At 38.0% G+C, this 15568-nt stretch overlaps 1 protein-coding gene and 1 long non-coding RNA gene across 5 annotated transcripts; both read right to left on the bottom strand.

The window, feature by feature from the left end:
• Positions 1-302: 302 nt before the first annotated feature.
• LOC113334196 lies at positions 303-3142 on the bottom strand. Its single transcript, XR_003352633.1, has 2 exons — positions 3002-3142; positions 303-807 (listed from the first exon to the last, which is right to left on the bottom strand). It is a non-coding gene; the product is annotated as an uncharacterized LOC113334196 (long non-coding RNA).
• A 570-nt stretch (positions 3143-3712) lies between these two features.
• LOC113334193 (F-box protein CPR1-like) lies at positions 3713-7026 on the bottom strand. 4 transcript variants are annotated; one of them, XR_003352631.1, is made up of 3 exons: positions 5678-7026; positions 4205-4306; positions 3713-3898 (listed from the first exon to the last, which is right to left on the bottom strand). XR_003352631.1 is itself a non-coding variant. In XM_026580536.1 (2 exons), exons 1-2 carry the CDS (start codon positions 6130-6132, stop codon positions 4847-4849), a joined length of 465 nt encoding a protein of 154 aa, XP_026436321.1. In that variant the 5' UTR covers positions 6133-7026; the 3' UTR covers positions 4798-4846. The 4 variants fall into 4 exon arrangements, 1 of the variants encoding a protein (XP_026436321.1); XR_003352630.1 differs by having other exon boundaries at positions 3715-4306; positions 5678-6678; positions 6834-7026; XR_003352629.1 differs by having other exon boundaries at positions 3713-4306.
• Positions 7027-15568: the final 8542 nt, after the last annotated feature.

Here is a 15568-nt window from a genome sequence, read left to right on the forward strand (position 1 = left end):
AACATTGATGCAACTTGTGACTGAGCTATAACCCCCTCAAGCTTTGCTTTAATTTTGCGCAATGATAGAGGAATCTTCGAAGGAGGCAGAGCAGGACCATCACTCTCAACAGATCCTCAAGAAGCAGAAGCAGTAGGAGTGTACCAGGCAGCAGTATGGGCTAAGGAAAAGAATTTCGAAAATTTCAGCATTGAAGGGGATTGGGAAAGCTGTTTCAACTACTTACAAGGAAAGATTTATGAGGTTTCATGGAGAAGCAGAACTCTCCTGGACGAAGCCTCTAAAATCATTAGAGAATGTCATTGTTGCTAAAAAGTACGAACATCAGAAAATAATTTGAAGTCATCGGCAAAAAGCTACATTTCACCATCCGTTTTTCTTGTATACCATTTGACATAAACAAAAGCCTATCAGAAACTAGCAAACTATGTATAGCGAAGTATGAGAAGTTCAATAACCAGTGCTGCACTCACTGGATGTATTTAGGGATTTCACCTTTTCTCAGGAGGGAAAGAGCGTATCTCCGGTATCAATAAGGTCCTCAATGTTGTGCAGGGATTCCTCTTCTGCGCCCAGCATGAAAATAGCACGAGCCTCTGCTTTCTTAGCCAATCTTGCTGCTAAGTTAATGGGAAGCTTAGGGGAATTGAGGCTTCTTAATATCTGACGGTATAGAGAAAGGACCCGTCCTCTATTACTTGCCAAGTCCTCGGCTGTTGCCCATAGCAGACCCTTGGCCATGTTCCCAAGCAACAATGAAATAGCCGTCTTCTCTTTGTAAATCAAGTTATTTGATACCTTCCACCCCTGTTTGCAAATCAAGATTTCGTCAGTCTGCATCCAATGTTTTATATCTAAAGTTCACGTATTCCAGAGTTTGGTCTAATCTACAGAGATTCTACAGGTGACACATCAAAAGCAAAAGGTCCAAGGAAATCAAAATTATCATAAACCACAATTAAACGCAAACAAAGTAAGCTTATTAAGTCGATGATTACTTCTGCAACGGTTTATCACTACTAAGTAAGTCTTAAATCATTGTTCTTCCATATCTTTCATGCGAATAAAATAGAAATGAAGGAGAAATGACTCATACAACTTGTGCAAAATTAGATCCAAAAGGAGAACATAGAGGGACATATCTACAGCCCTATAGATGACTAAGGCTTTGACGATGTATCATTCTCCAAGACTAATGCAGGTAACCCCCTCTATCAAAAATTGCGTTTTCGAAAGCTGCTCACACTATCTTCCGAAGTAGTGCAAGAGTAGCAAAACTGTCAGACTGAATGCATTTTCTAGAGTTTACTGTTTACCAAAATGTAAAAAACATCTAGCCAGAGGTTGTATGAAGTCTCTAGAACAGTTGGTAAGTTAGTAGAATAATCTAGCTGGTCAGCTATGCTATATAAGTCAGCATTGTATGTCAGTCAAATTAAAAATATCTAAATAAACTAAATCTTAAGCTTGTGAAGTCGGTTAGTTATTTTATGTTAAGAAGTGTCTAGATGACTGGTTGTAAGAAGCTATAAAAGGCCAGTAGTTGTAACATCTTGTGATGAATGAGAATGAAAAAAAGAGAGAAGTTATTAGAAGTGAGCGAATAAGAAAAAGATAAAGCTAATTAGAAGACAGAATAATAAGTGACAGTAAGAATTGAGAGAGTGAGTACCGCGAGTTCCTTTCTAACTACTAAACTCACAAGTTAAGAAAGCATAGAAGCTCCCTCAAATATCCAACAAGAACTCTTACGAAATATCAATCCCATATGCACTTTATGCAATAAAGGGAAAGAAACACTTGCACATACTTGTATGTGGATCTGCTAAACAAGTGTGGATGCACCTTAACTTAGATATAGCCAATGGAGCAACTAACTTTTATAAATGGCTCAAATCTTGGTTTGCAGTATTATGGAATGGTCAGTCTTATGCAATACTGTAAGCTAGCACATCTGGAAAGCGAGATGTGAACATGTCTTCTTTAAGAAAGAAAAGCAGAATAGTGCTCAAACGGCCAAGAAAAGTGTGCACTATGTCAATGGAATAATCAACACAACCAGACTATGACTGTTATACTACAATCCAATGAATGATAAGAGTTAACAGTAAAAAAGAGCTGTCAGATAATAACTACAGATTTATGGTATTAAATATGAACATTGTCAAATCCATGATGCTGCCCATCACAAACTCAGGAATAGGAACGACGCTGGGAGATTTCGAAGGAAAAACAAAGGAAGCAAGAGGGAGAGCAGTGGATTGTACCACTAGACTAGAGAAGAACTTAAACTAAAAAAGGGAGCCGAGGCAGCTTTTCGTGGGGAACAACCCATCATTTTCAAAAGCGACACAGAAGCGATCCTTAAATCTGATCAGCAAAAAATATGCTAAGGCAAGAGCTAGAAGATGTGAAATCAGTGAAGACTTGATTAACAAAGCATAAGATTGTATCAAATTTTAAGGCTCATTTCACTGTCAGATACCAAATCATACAAACTACTGTAATCGACTAGCCAACAAGGATGAATGGACAGAAGAAAATATGAACTTTCAATCAAACAATTTAGATTGTCTGCGCAAATGGAATCGCATACCTCCAAGGGAGGAATGTGACTGGAATATAATTTCTTTGTAGAGGTTTTCCCCCATTTTCAAAAAAAGGAAGAGAACTACTCAAGCAACACCTCACATTCAACAAGCACATAACGAAGGTCAGCTAACTAAAACTGCATTTACTCGTGACAATTTGTTTAAATTAGTAAACTCAAAGTACCTAAACTTCTAGAAAATTGCAATTTCTTGTTTTGAAAGCATACAGAATGAAGTGTTTATAGTTCCAGTAATTGAAGAAGTATTTTCCAAAAACATGATTCATGAGATGAGACTCAATTTATTAAAAAACCCCAAACCCCCAAACTACTCAAAAACAAACAATTAAAAGACTCTAATCAAAACAGATTACATAAAAAAACGAGGATTAGAAAAATGAAATGATGTACCTATCTTCTTCAAGCATTAGAGAAACACCACCACCACCAAAGATATCTTAAGGCTCCTCCCTTCAGTCTCTGTCTATCTCTCTCTACTGATGAGAGAAGATGGCGAAGAAGAACCAACTATTACAGTAATTTACAGTATTACCTAAGCTAGATTTTTTATTTACCATCGTTTTGTTTCCACCCAACTAGTCTGACCGACTCCCAACTGTAACCTGCCGGGAAAGGGTTGAACTTCTAAATGTGTATCCTGCCAAATTCCATTCAAATCTAGCTTACAGTTTCAGGAGAGGCCACCCACAACTGAACCCCCCAACATAAGAGGATATGGATGAAAGGTGAATAACTGTTGATATGAGAGAAGATTACGTACATTGCTTAACAATTACTTCCTCCGTTCATTAAGTTGATTTTGTTTTTAGAGAAAATTAAAAAAATTAAGAGAACTAATCATTGAAAGTGGTCTTCATGACACTTGTCAATAAAAGAAGTGAAGTGAAATGGTCCCCATGACACTTGTCAGCAAAAGAAGTAAAGTGAAATGGTCCACATGACACTTGTCATCAAAAGAAGTTAAGAGAAAAGTGGTCCCAGAAAACTAAAGTAACAATTGACTTTCCCAATTAGGAAACAACCTATTTTTTTGAAACATCTATTTATAGAAACCATCCTATTAAAAAGGAACAGAGGGAGTAGAATCTTAACAGCTTTAAATTGATCATTACATAATTCCTGTGCCTTTTGACATACCAAACCTACATGTAAATTGCATTGGATAATCATAAACATAACAGAGTGAGCATCCAGAACCCTGAACCTAGGCCCGCTAATCATACCTCGCATACACTTTCATCATTGGATAATCATTACATAATTCCTGTGCCTTTTGACATACCAAACCTACATGTAAATTGCATTGGATAATCATAAACATAACAGAGTGAACCCTGAACCCTGAACCTTCTAGAAATCATTCAGTAAGAATACTGGAGGACAGAACCATTCAACATTTACTACTAGTTCTTTTCTAGCATGCTTAGCAGAAGTGTCTGCACAAGCATTTGCTTCACGCTTGACAGACTTACATTTCCAATCCTTTAATAATACTAATCTAGATAGACACTCCTGGATTTATTTAACTACTTGAACCGTTGATTGCATCAGCTATATTTTTGCTGTCAGTTTGCAGGTGGAGCATTTGTATACCTTTTGCAATTCCCCATTCCACAGCCTCCAACATAGCTAGTGCTTCAGCCTGTTGTTCATCTGCAGCTCTTGCTGTTTTTCCTTTTGCTGCTCCAAAACTACCTGCATCATTCGTCAAAATTAGACCAATTCCGACAATATTTGAATTTGAAATTTCCATCAAAAGAAGCATCAATATTGAATTTTTTTTCTTTTTCACCAGCTGCTCAAGCATGATGTCTATCTGACAATGATAGAAATTTCTGCCATTCATTGATTTCCTTAAGTTTATACTCATGTGCAGGTAAGGATGCTAAAAGATGCATGTCATCATTAAGATATTCAGAACAGGCAAAACAGTTAAAGTACTCAAACCAAATCACACAGAAAAACAAAAGCAGGAAGGATGGCAAGGTAAACCGAGGTCAACTCAAATTCAGTCTGTTGTGAAATCAATGGCACTTTTTCATTATGCCACAATCCACTATACAACCTCTAAATCAAATTGAGAGACAGACAGTACTGGTGGAACAAAGCAAACTGAAAAGGTAACTACTTTACAGCTTGGAATTCTCTTTGCCTTCTTAAACAACTTGTGGATTAGGCTTTAAACATCCTCATCTTTTTAACCTTGCCATGTTATCCAATATAGCCTGAAAATTCTCAGAGTCCACTGCAATATGGGTACAAATCATGAGAGCAAGATATTTTTACAACAAAGGCCTACTTACAAAATCTTTCAAGCCATCTGGTGCATGGATCTTTTACAAGGTCTACAAATTGCTAAGCAATATAACATATGGAAGGTAGAAAATGGTAAATCCATTAATGCCTGGCAACATCACTAGATCTCCTATTCAGTTACCCCCTAACTCAGAAGTTTCCTCACTGCAGTTGCCTCTCTCACATTTTGTTCATGAAAATAGCATTCAATCGAACCTTCCCACGCTACAACAAAGATTTAGCTCTTCTCAGATTCAACAAATCACTCAAATCAGGTTATTTCAACATGCTAATGGTACCCTTCACTGGACTCTCACTAAATCGGGATAATTCTCAATTAGTTCTACTTACAAAGCTCTCAAATTTTAATTTATAACATCAAACACCTACAATTTTTAAATCAAACTCAAGGATGTTTATAGAAAAACTGCTCCTAAAATTCAGCTATCAAATCCAGTATTGACCTTCAAATATCAACTAAATAACCATGCGTCAACTAGACCTTGCTGTAGAAACCCAAGAAGGCCATAGCTGCCACACACACATACAAAAGGGACTAGCTTCACCATCAAGGACAAAAAAGATAAGCATCAATAAATGACTGAACCCGCCTTAAACATGAAAAATACAAGTGTTTGCAAAGTAAGTTGCATGAGAGCAGAACCACTACATATCCAGGAGTAATCACATTATTAACAAAGTGGTGTTGTGGATGCAGACTCAAACACAACTGAAAATTTTAAAAAACTGCACAACATGTGATATTTTTACCTCAATCGTCGTCGTAGCTTGGGATTCTTCATAGTCTCATCTGTAATCTTCCTTTCCAGAAAAGTACTTGAGCCAAGGGAGGCTATGGTCTCCACATAACTCTCTCGATTGTCGTCCATAGCGATATCACGAACCACCACTGATCGAACTGTTTCATTTGTTGGATCAAATAAAAGTAATTGGTTGCAATAATAATCTACGAGAATTTTCCCGTCGTCGAAACACAATAGCGGTTTCCATGGCCATAGGAGCAAGCACGGTAGTTGGGTCATGGTAAATTTTTTGATCCAAGATTCCATTACTCCATACTGTTGCGTCACCCACACATCAAGTCTAACAGAATCCCAAATAAAGCCTACACAAATGCTGTCTCCCAACACTCCCACATTTTTATCAACATCTCCAGAAAAATCTGTAGGGGGTATAATATTTTGGGGTAATGGGATATACCCCATTATCCCATTCCTAATATCAAAACACAATACAGCTTCAGCCTGGGTGGCAATAGATCCCAACCAATGAAGACAGCCACTTAAAAACACGGCATGAGATTTTACACCATCGTAAAATGAGTACTTGACATTGCCCTGAGTACTACTCCGTAAACCTGATCTCACTGTACAAATTTCAATATCGGAGCAACCAGTAGCTACATTATCCGAAATTGCTATTAGTTTGTAATCATCAATGTCGAAATCATAACCAAATCCATAGGCTATGCCGTAACCAAAATTTATTCACAGTTTGCATACTAAATTCCTTAAATTGTCTTGTAAACGGGTTCAAAATACTAAAATAATTAGTCTCCACATGTCCCCTCTCATAATCAACTCTATCAGTCCTACAAATCTTTAAGCAAATTAAACCATTACAGGAACCCAAAAAACTGTGCCGATAAGTTTTGTTAGATTCGAATGGGTAATTCATCAGAACAGCTCCATCACATACAACCCTTGACGAAGAGGATGATAATGATGATGATGATCAAATTGAAGCATTATCTACAGGTAGAGAGTAAATCTCAGAAGAATTAAACATGGATTGACGTCTAAACAAGAGTTTGGGTTTGCTGTTCTTGCTCTGAATAGAAAGATTAACATGATTCTTGATAAAAATAGGTTCAGAAAGACGAGTATTGAAAAGCTTACAGACTGACCTCGATGACAAGATTGAATTCCCTGGTAATTTCAAGAAGATTTCATCAGATAATCCTTCGGGAAGCTTTCGCCACAGAAATATTGCTTCTTCTTGCTTTGATTTTTCTTCTTCTTCCTTTAGTTTGGATCTGGTGCGGGATGAAACGCTCATTTTGAGAATGGGGTTTCGTCTGTGAAATGAGAGTTCAGGGTTCAAGAAATTTGAAATGGGAAAGTGGAAGACGATATGATACGAGGAGTTTTGTAACAGTACTCTAGGTGGAATGTTATGGTGCGTTGCGCCGATCATTTTGTATACAATTATCATAAGTGTTGAATCCGCAGCCGTCCATTTGTAAAATTTATTACTGACCAAATTGATTGGTCCAGATTGAGAGGAATTCGGTGTCATGGTCCTGTGGTGTCCCTTATCGAGTATTTGGGCCTGGCAATCCTGTTTAGGTAATTGATTGGTAGTTACAATTATCACAAGTTTTGAAGCCGCAGCCGTCCATTTGTAAAATATATTACTGACCAAAATGATTGGTCCAGATTGAGAGGAATTCGGTGTCATGGTCCTGTGGTGTCCCTTATCGAGTATTTGGGCCTGGCAATCCTGTTTAGGTAATTGATTGGTAGTTAAACTAGTTTTAGACTTTTAGTGGTTAAATGGTTATTAGAAACCAAGTGTGGTGATCAACCCACGTGTAGGAAGGAGATGTACTTTAGGTTTTCCTGTTGGGTAGTCTTCTCCTTTAATGTGTCTGTAATGGTGTTGAGACTAAGCATGAAAATAGAAAAGAAAGAGGCGGTACAGTGGTACTGAGGTTACTCATTAATTATCATATCTCCATTATTATGTTATATCTATCATATCTATATGTGAGTTCATTACATTTGGTATCATCCAGTAGTTCTTGTGCCTACTCTGCAATTACAGGAGATCATTCAATGGAGGAAAAATGGGTCGAAATGAATGGAAAGGTTGTACCTATAATGAAGTTAGAAAGATTAGAAAGAGAAGACTTAAAAAATTGTCAGTTTTATTATGACCTTTGGTTGAGATCGATTAACTCTCCACTTCGAGCGAAATCTCTTCGGAGGTGGTCAAAATTCTTAGTCATGACAAAGAAGAGGTTGGAACAAATCTTGTTTCTTAAGGCTACAGCTTCAACTCTTCAACCTCCTTTCAGAGTGAAAGAAGCTTCTAGATATTTGGGAATCATCCGAGTTAATTCCTTCTTATTTCTTTGAAGAAGAAGAAGTTGATGAACAAGACGAATTTCCCGATTTTGAGATGATTATTCCTTCTTTTTTCTTCGAAGAACAAGACGAATCAGTAAATTGTGACCCTCAAAAGGAAAAACCCATTCCTAATTCGAGTAATTTAATTTATCTTAAGGGTTCTCTCACTGCAGTTGTTTTCAGTAAATTGATTTGGTTCTTCAACAAACATAACCAGTAAATAATTGAGGTTAGTGGTGAAAATCTTGGACTCTTGAAGGAGTTTTTATTAGGTCACACCAAGCTAAGTGGTATGAATTGTTTTCCTCTCCTCTGTGATTATAGTCGATTGTTATTTGATCGAGGTAAGCGTGTTGTTGTTTCATCAAATTCTTATGGTAATTATCATATCTCCATTATTATGTTATATCTATCCTATCTATATGTGAGTTCATTACATTCGGGAGTGCCTGGGGTAAACCATTAGAGATGGACCAGATTGGTCCACCTTCCCCTGCACTCCACCGCATGATCCGATAGAGTTAGGCATTTTAAAATGTGAGGGGGACCCCAAAACGACAATCAAGGGGTTTGATTTTATTGATCCATCAATTTGAGTCCAACTTTAGCTTTTCTAAGAGAAATCAAATCATTTTGTAATGTCTGTCAATTTAACAGCCGAAAGTTTTGTGAGCGTATGGTGGTTTACAACAACATGCGGCGTGGGAACACCCCATGATAATAAGTAACAAATAGCGTTGACGGTTAAGAGCAGTTAAAGGAGTGATGGAGGAATGGTTTATAGGATTCGGGAGACTTCCCTAGCATAATGGGCGTAACTTTACCATTACCTCCACTATATCCATCTCCCCATATCTTTACGATTTCCACTACTTGTGAGGAAATAATGAGTGTTCCTAACGGCTATAAATAGGCGCATTTGCCTATTCAGAAAAATTAAACAAGCTTATCGTTCTCAAGTTCTGCTTCCTTCATAGTTCAACAACATCACACTCAACATTCAATCACCATTGATTTCCTCAACTTTCTTTGCTTTCCCTCCCCTAAGATCAACGCATCTTCTCTCTTTATAACCAAAGCAAAACATGAACGACCAATTTCTTGGTTTAGGCTCGTTTTGTGTGATTTTGATTTTCGAACCTAAAAAAAGTACTTCGACAGTACATTGTTTTACCTAGGATTAATTTTTGGGTATTACCCATTCATAGTATTTTGCAACAGTGGAGTTCCTAGCAGAATTGATTCCCCATGCTAGGAGAGCATATGGGAGAATAGATGACATAAACATGAGTGGAATGAGACTTGCATAAGCGCGGAACCTCTTGATGAATGCAAATACATCTTCTCCAAGTTCTTGTTTTAACCCGATCATAGTTCGACTATATGGAGCGTCCGCCAAGTATTCTGGACCGAAATTCTCTTCGTCGGAGAGATGTGCGACGGAGGTGCCTTGTCAGTGGTCATCTTGTCAGCATGTATCCATGTTTGTCTGAGAATCATGTCATATCTTGGATCGTCCCTGATTATGTAAAACTTGGTTTCTGTCCACGTTGAACCCATCTTCATCTTGAGAGTGATATAGCCATAAACATCTTTGTACGTTCTTTCATGGTCCCTGATTGAGATGGAAGCATGAGTAGATTCTTGTCGAGTGATACCTACAGCTCAGAGAGCAATGGGATAACATTAACAGCAGTGCCAGCATCGATCAGTGCTCTCCTAAATTTGTTTCCTTTGAGATTAACTGTGGTAAGAAGTCCTTAGTCGTACATTTTTTTGTCTGTGGCTGGAGGCTCAGAGGGTATTTCCAGGATAGATAGACGTCTTCTGACGTGATTTAAAATTGAGTAGTTACTTTTGCAAATTGCATTTTTATGTATGTTCACTCAAAAGTTCCTACAAACTTCGTTAGAAGTGAAAACTCGATGATTATTACCAATTCATAAACTAGAACCTTTTTTTCGTACGAAAATTAGAAATAATTTTTTAAGCGCAAATAATGTGTCTAACATCTATGCGAAGTCTTGTGCATAACTTGAATTCAACAAATTCAGACGTAATGTGCTATGCATTCTTAGTTACAACTCCTAAACTAATGATCCAAGTTAAAAAAAATATTTTGACGCAATAAAGAGGACAAAAGAGGCAAACACTTTTCATGAAGACAACATCGGCTAATTCATTACTCAAAGGATCATATTTTGATATCAATACAAACTACTCAAAGTATCAAAAATATGTTATAAGTTCTCAAATATTTTATTTTTTGATATTTTTGCAAGTTACCAAGATCCGGGAGTTTACATGCTTTAGTAAGTTGGATAACATTACATGTTACTCGAACCATTCTTGGAAATTTAGAAAAAAAAACACAACACTAAGCCGTAAACTTCATCAAAGCATGATAAAGTCTCATATTACAAACATTCAATTTCAAAGTCATATCATATGAATAATGAAATATTTCGTTTAAGCTTTCCATTTTCGTTAACATACTAGAAATAACCCGTGCCGTAACGGCATGTCATGAGGTTGACATAGAGTTCTAATAAATATCTAGAGATAGCTCGTGCCATAACGACACTGCTTTAATATGATATATCCGATTGGTGTAATATTTCTTTTTTTCCGGACTTTAAATCGTGTTTCTTTGCAAGATAGTTTTTTATTTTGTTTTAAGCAAAAATAGTGTCTACAAATACATTGTAAAATTATTCATATATATTATCCAAAAATGAACATAAAATCATTTAAGTAATAGTGTGTATGCATATCTCACTTATAGTTATGAATAGAGATAAACAAATAAATCTCATTTCCCATTAGATTCATCATGCCACCACTAAATCCAATTAATGCATGTATGAGAATCTTATAGTTATGAAGTAGCTTTGATACCATACAAATACCAAGAATCTTGGAAATATGAGAATACCTCAACATTTTTTTATTTTAAACGATTCGTCACAACTTTTAAACAACAACCTATCAAATACAGACATGGTCAAAAACACCAATATCAAACCCATTTCTCACCATATCCCTAAATCAAATTAACTTAGCTTGAAAAGCATTGTTAATAGATTTTTGACCAGTGGCTGATTAATGTCAAAAAGGGATAAAATAATGGGTTTTGGTGGTGAACTCAACCTTTGCAAGCTGACTGATGATTTCAGTGCGAATTGAAGGAACAAAAAGAAAAAAGTGACGCGAAAATTTACATGAACTTGGATTATATTTTACATTTAAACCAAACTAAGATTTGTACGTGTATATATATACTCCATACTCACTCTTATTATTCCACTAATTGCTTGTCCAGTAACATTTTACGTATTAATTGATTGGAGTGTTTTAGTTCTAAGATATAAAACGGTAGACCCTTTTTTTATTTGTGGCGCAAGTTTTGTCGGTTATTACCCTAGCTAGCTAAGTGGTAGGAATATCAATAGTGACAACCTTCTGAGTGACATTAAATTTGGCCTTCCCTTTTTCAACCAAACAGCTGCATGAAGAGTATATAGTAGTATTCTTGCAACGCAAAGCCATAAGACTTGGTTTAATATATACAAGCATAACAACTAATTTCATAATTAAAATTACGTTTATTTCTTGAGGAGAGTTGGAATATCTGTTTACATTTCCATCTTTTTCATATTAATTTCACCAATTCAATTGAATCCTGATTATATTATTACATGTTCAATTTATTCCTCCGAATATTATGTTTACTAATATGTTTAATTTATCTTCAACATGTACTAGCGAAAGTGTTTTTTAGACAACCATTTAACGACAAATTCTGAGGCAGATAGTGCACATTTCACTTAAGATGTACCAGGTAGTGAGCAGAATGACCTTACGAAAATGCTGAGAAAAAGACAATATTGTGGTCATGATATGCAAAGAGTTGCACCACCTACATTATCATTTTTTGTGGTAAGGATTTTATGAAATCATCTAGTACTGCTAAGAACATGAGTGTTAGACTTGATACATGTTTTTACCCAGAAATATCTCCGGCACTAAACACAATGATTTTGGTGACGATGATCACAACTAGGGTCATACACAATTAAAGATGATAGACACGGATTTAACGTGATTCGGCATGGTTTGTCTACATTCACGGACGAATCCCCGTAGGTAGAGATATTTTATTGATATATGGGTTACAATCATTTCTGATCCCCTTTAGGGTTTGTTGATCTCTTTTTCTCTCTCTTCCCCCTCCATATAAGGGTTATAATTCCTCTTATTTATACAATTGAGAATTTGGATCTTCCCTTAATTGCGAGGTAGGCATAAATTGTATTAAGTTTCTCTGCATGCCTCCTAGCCATAAACTGTACTAAGTTTCCCTGCATGCCTCCTGGCTATAAACTGTATTAAGTTTTCCTGCACGCCTCCTGAATATTCCAGAATATTCCCTATAGGAATTGATCATCAAACCTTCCAGACTCTTCCAGAATCTTCTTCCAGGGTCCTTGAACCGGATCGACGGGCTTAATTGACATGGGAAGATTGCCCTGACTGAAGACTGGATGAAGGCTGGCAGGCAACACAACTGACAGTATGGATAGAGTTGGCTGGCAGTGCGACAGAGTACTTAGCTGGAAATTGGTTGGCATGCAGCACCGCTGGCAACATGACTGGAAATTGGCTAGAGGCGCGACTTGCATCTTGAGTTTGACCTCTGACCGACGACTGACTTTGACCACTGACTGAAGGTTGACTTTGACCATTGGACCGGGCGTTGACTTTATGGATCACTGGATTAGCTGGTAGCTACATCAGTCGGTAGGATGGTAGCAGGCTTGGACGAGGGCCAAAAGGCGACTCAAGTAGCAATTAGGCCCATTATGTGGCATTTTTACTCATGGTACAAACATCGCCCATCTTAACTTCCAACTTGTTGGAGGTTAAGAAAATTTCATTTCCCTTAATCAATGACAAAATTCGACCCTAAGTGTGGATTATTGTTACTGAAGTGATGGCAACCTTCCCTTGTTGTTTTCAGAAATCATAATCAAGACGCCCCCAAGTGAGGCTATTGTGATTGGAAGATCGGCGTGCAACAGTTGAGTATGAACTGTTGTTGTATGCAAAAACTGGACTGGTCTGCAACAGAAGCGTGATATTGGAGCGGAGTAGTGTTGAAAGTGAGTTGTAGTTTGTGATGTAAAACTGAACTGTGGCAGTTGCGTATAACTAGACTGGTAACAGTTGTTGGAAAAGAAGAGCTATATTTGAAGTAACTCAGCTGGAACCTGTGTCGGCTGTTATTGTAAGCGAAACTTGTATTTGCTGACTGATAGTAATTTCTGCCAGACTGGGTAACAGTAGATGTTAGTACTGAAAACTGCTATCAACTTTAGGATGAGATTTCAGAACTATTAGCGAAAATGCGACAGCCATATAAAGATGCCCTTCCGAAGTAATAGGAAAAACTGGATTGCAACAGCTTCGGGCAAAGTTGGACTGCAGCGGCTTCGATCAGCTTGACTGCAGGATCTACGAACAAAGCTGGACTGCAGCAGCTTCGATCAGCTGGACTGCAGGAGCTACAAACTATTATGGACTACAACAGCTTCGATCAGCTGGAATGCAACAACGACGAGCAGAGTTGCACTGCAGCAGCTGCGATCAGCTGGACTGCATGAGCTACGAACAGAGCTGCACTACAGCAGCTACGATCAGCTGGACTACAGGATCTACGAACTATGATGACTACAACAACTTCGATCAGATAGACTGCAATAACGACGAGCATAACTGCACTGCAGCAGCTGCAATCAGCTGGACTGCATGAGCTACGAACAGAGCAGGACTGCAGCAGCTGCTGAGGAACTGTACTTAAATAGTTCGTTAAACTTGAGTGTAACAGTTACAAATAAAACCAGACTGTATCAGTTGCAACCAACTGAGTTCAGAATTGATGAGCAAAACTGGATTGCATCAGTTGCGTCCAACTGAGTGCAGGATTTGCTTAAGAACTGGACTACAGAAGTTCGATCAACTTAACTGTAGCAGTTTAACGTTACTTATTGCAATAATTGCTTCAAAATATTAGGGCGTATACTCGCCCCCTCTTAATCCTGTAACTCGTTGAAGGATTTAAGAAGTTCGGGTTTCCCTTTGTTCTGATTTTCAGCAGCTGAATTTTGCATCGCATTTAGGTGCTACGTAACTCGCCCCCAGAAGATATTGGTTGTTATGCTGCTTAATGCTCACACAAGGGTGCACTTCCTTGCTGCATCTCGCTCGCGCATGGAATGAGGTTGAAGGTTTGTCTGCTATCTAGGATTCGTGCAGGGGGCCAATCCCACTATCCCATATGCGCGCAGAGTTGAGGTGTGTGCATCTCCACATGCCCAGGCATGCGAAAACGCTCGCCATACTGTAGGTGTCCATTGAACCAAATCATGCATGATTATATGAAATGATGCAAAAATATGTCGTACCTTATGAGAAGTATTATTGCGACTCCGTGTATGTGGTTCTTAGGACGTCCACTGACTATGTTGATGTTTCCCAGTGGCGATGATTGTCGAACTGCATGTTGCTAAAAATGTTTCAGGAAACAATTCCTTCGAACTGGAAAATTAAACGAGTTGATCGAGATCGATATTTCTGCCGACGAGGTTTTGAGCCAAAAATCACAACGAGCAGTAACCTCAAGGACGTTGTAGACAACAATTCCACGAACTTTGGAAACAAATCATGCTATGGACTTGGAGATGATATGGAGTTTGCACTTGACGTTGGTTGATGAAATTTTTGGTATAGCCGCACCATGCCTCAATTTAAATTTTACGAAGTGAAACAGTTTTTGCCTCCATATTATCGGAATTGAAAGACGAACGTGAGGAACCAAAAATTGGTGAGTCAATCGACTTGATCGCTAACGTGATGCTGATGAATAGAAAAGGTGTGGATATGACGGTTGCTTTTATGCTGACAATATGCTGACTAATTGGGTAGGTTTGCAGGAAACATGAAAAAGCTGCTGGTTTTATTCAGGCGGCTCTGTCCTAGAAGCTCGACTTAGGTGCATGCGGATTGGTTGAAAGAACGACGTGTTTGTCGGTGCCGTCTTGGCGTAATGGCTTGGCTTCTCTTAATGACTTTTGGACGGCTGTTGGCGACGCCGAAGATGACTTGGAAGTCACGATGATGTTATAACATTATGTGAGATGCAACGTCATGATGTGAGTGAGAGGTGGCATCATGTTGTTGCTATTCTGGTGAATCAGGGTAGCTTCACGACGACGTCACGCTGAAGAAGATTGCTCGAACTCCTTTGCGCTGGTGGAGTTGCTATGTCTGGTGCAGTTGGCTTAGCGTCTCTGTTTGGTGATGACGACTTATGATTCGCGTCATGGATGTGGGAGTTGAGTGCATCAGTTGAATCAAAATTGGATTGCAGATAGTTGTTGTGGAGTTTAGACTACAACAGCTGCAATCAGCTGGAATGTAAAAGTTATGATTAAAACTGAGCTGCAACAGT

Source organism: Papaver somniferum, unplaced genomic scaffold (genome assembly GCF_003573695.1).
Source record: "Papaver somniferum cultivar HN1 unplaced genomic scaffold, ASM357369v1 unplaced-scaffold_135, whole genome shotgun sequence".
In the NCBI taxonomy this organism is placed as follows: Eukaryota; Viridiplantae; Streptophyta; class Magnoliopsida; order Ranunculales; family Papaveraceae; genus Papaver; species Papaver somniferum.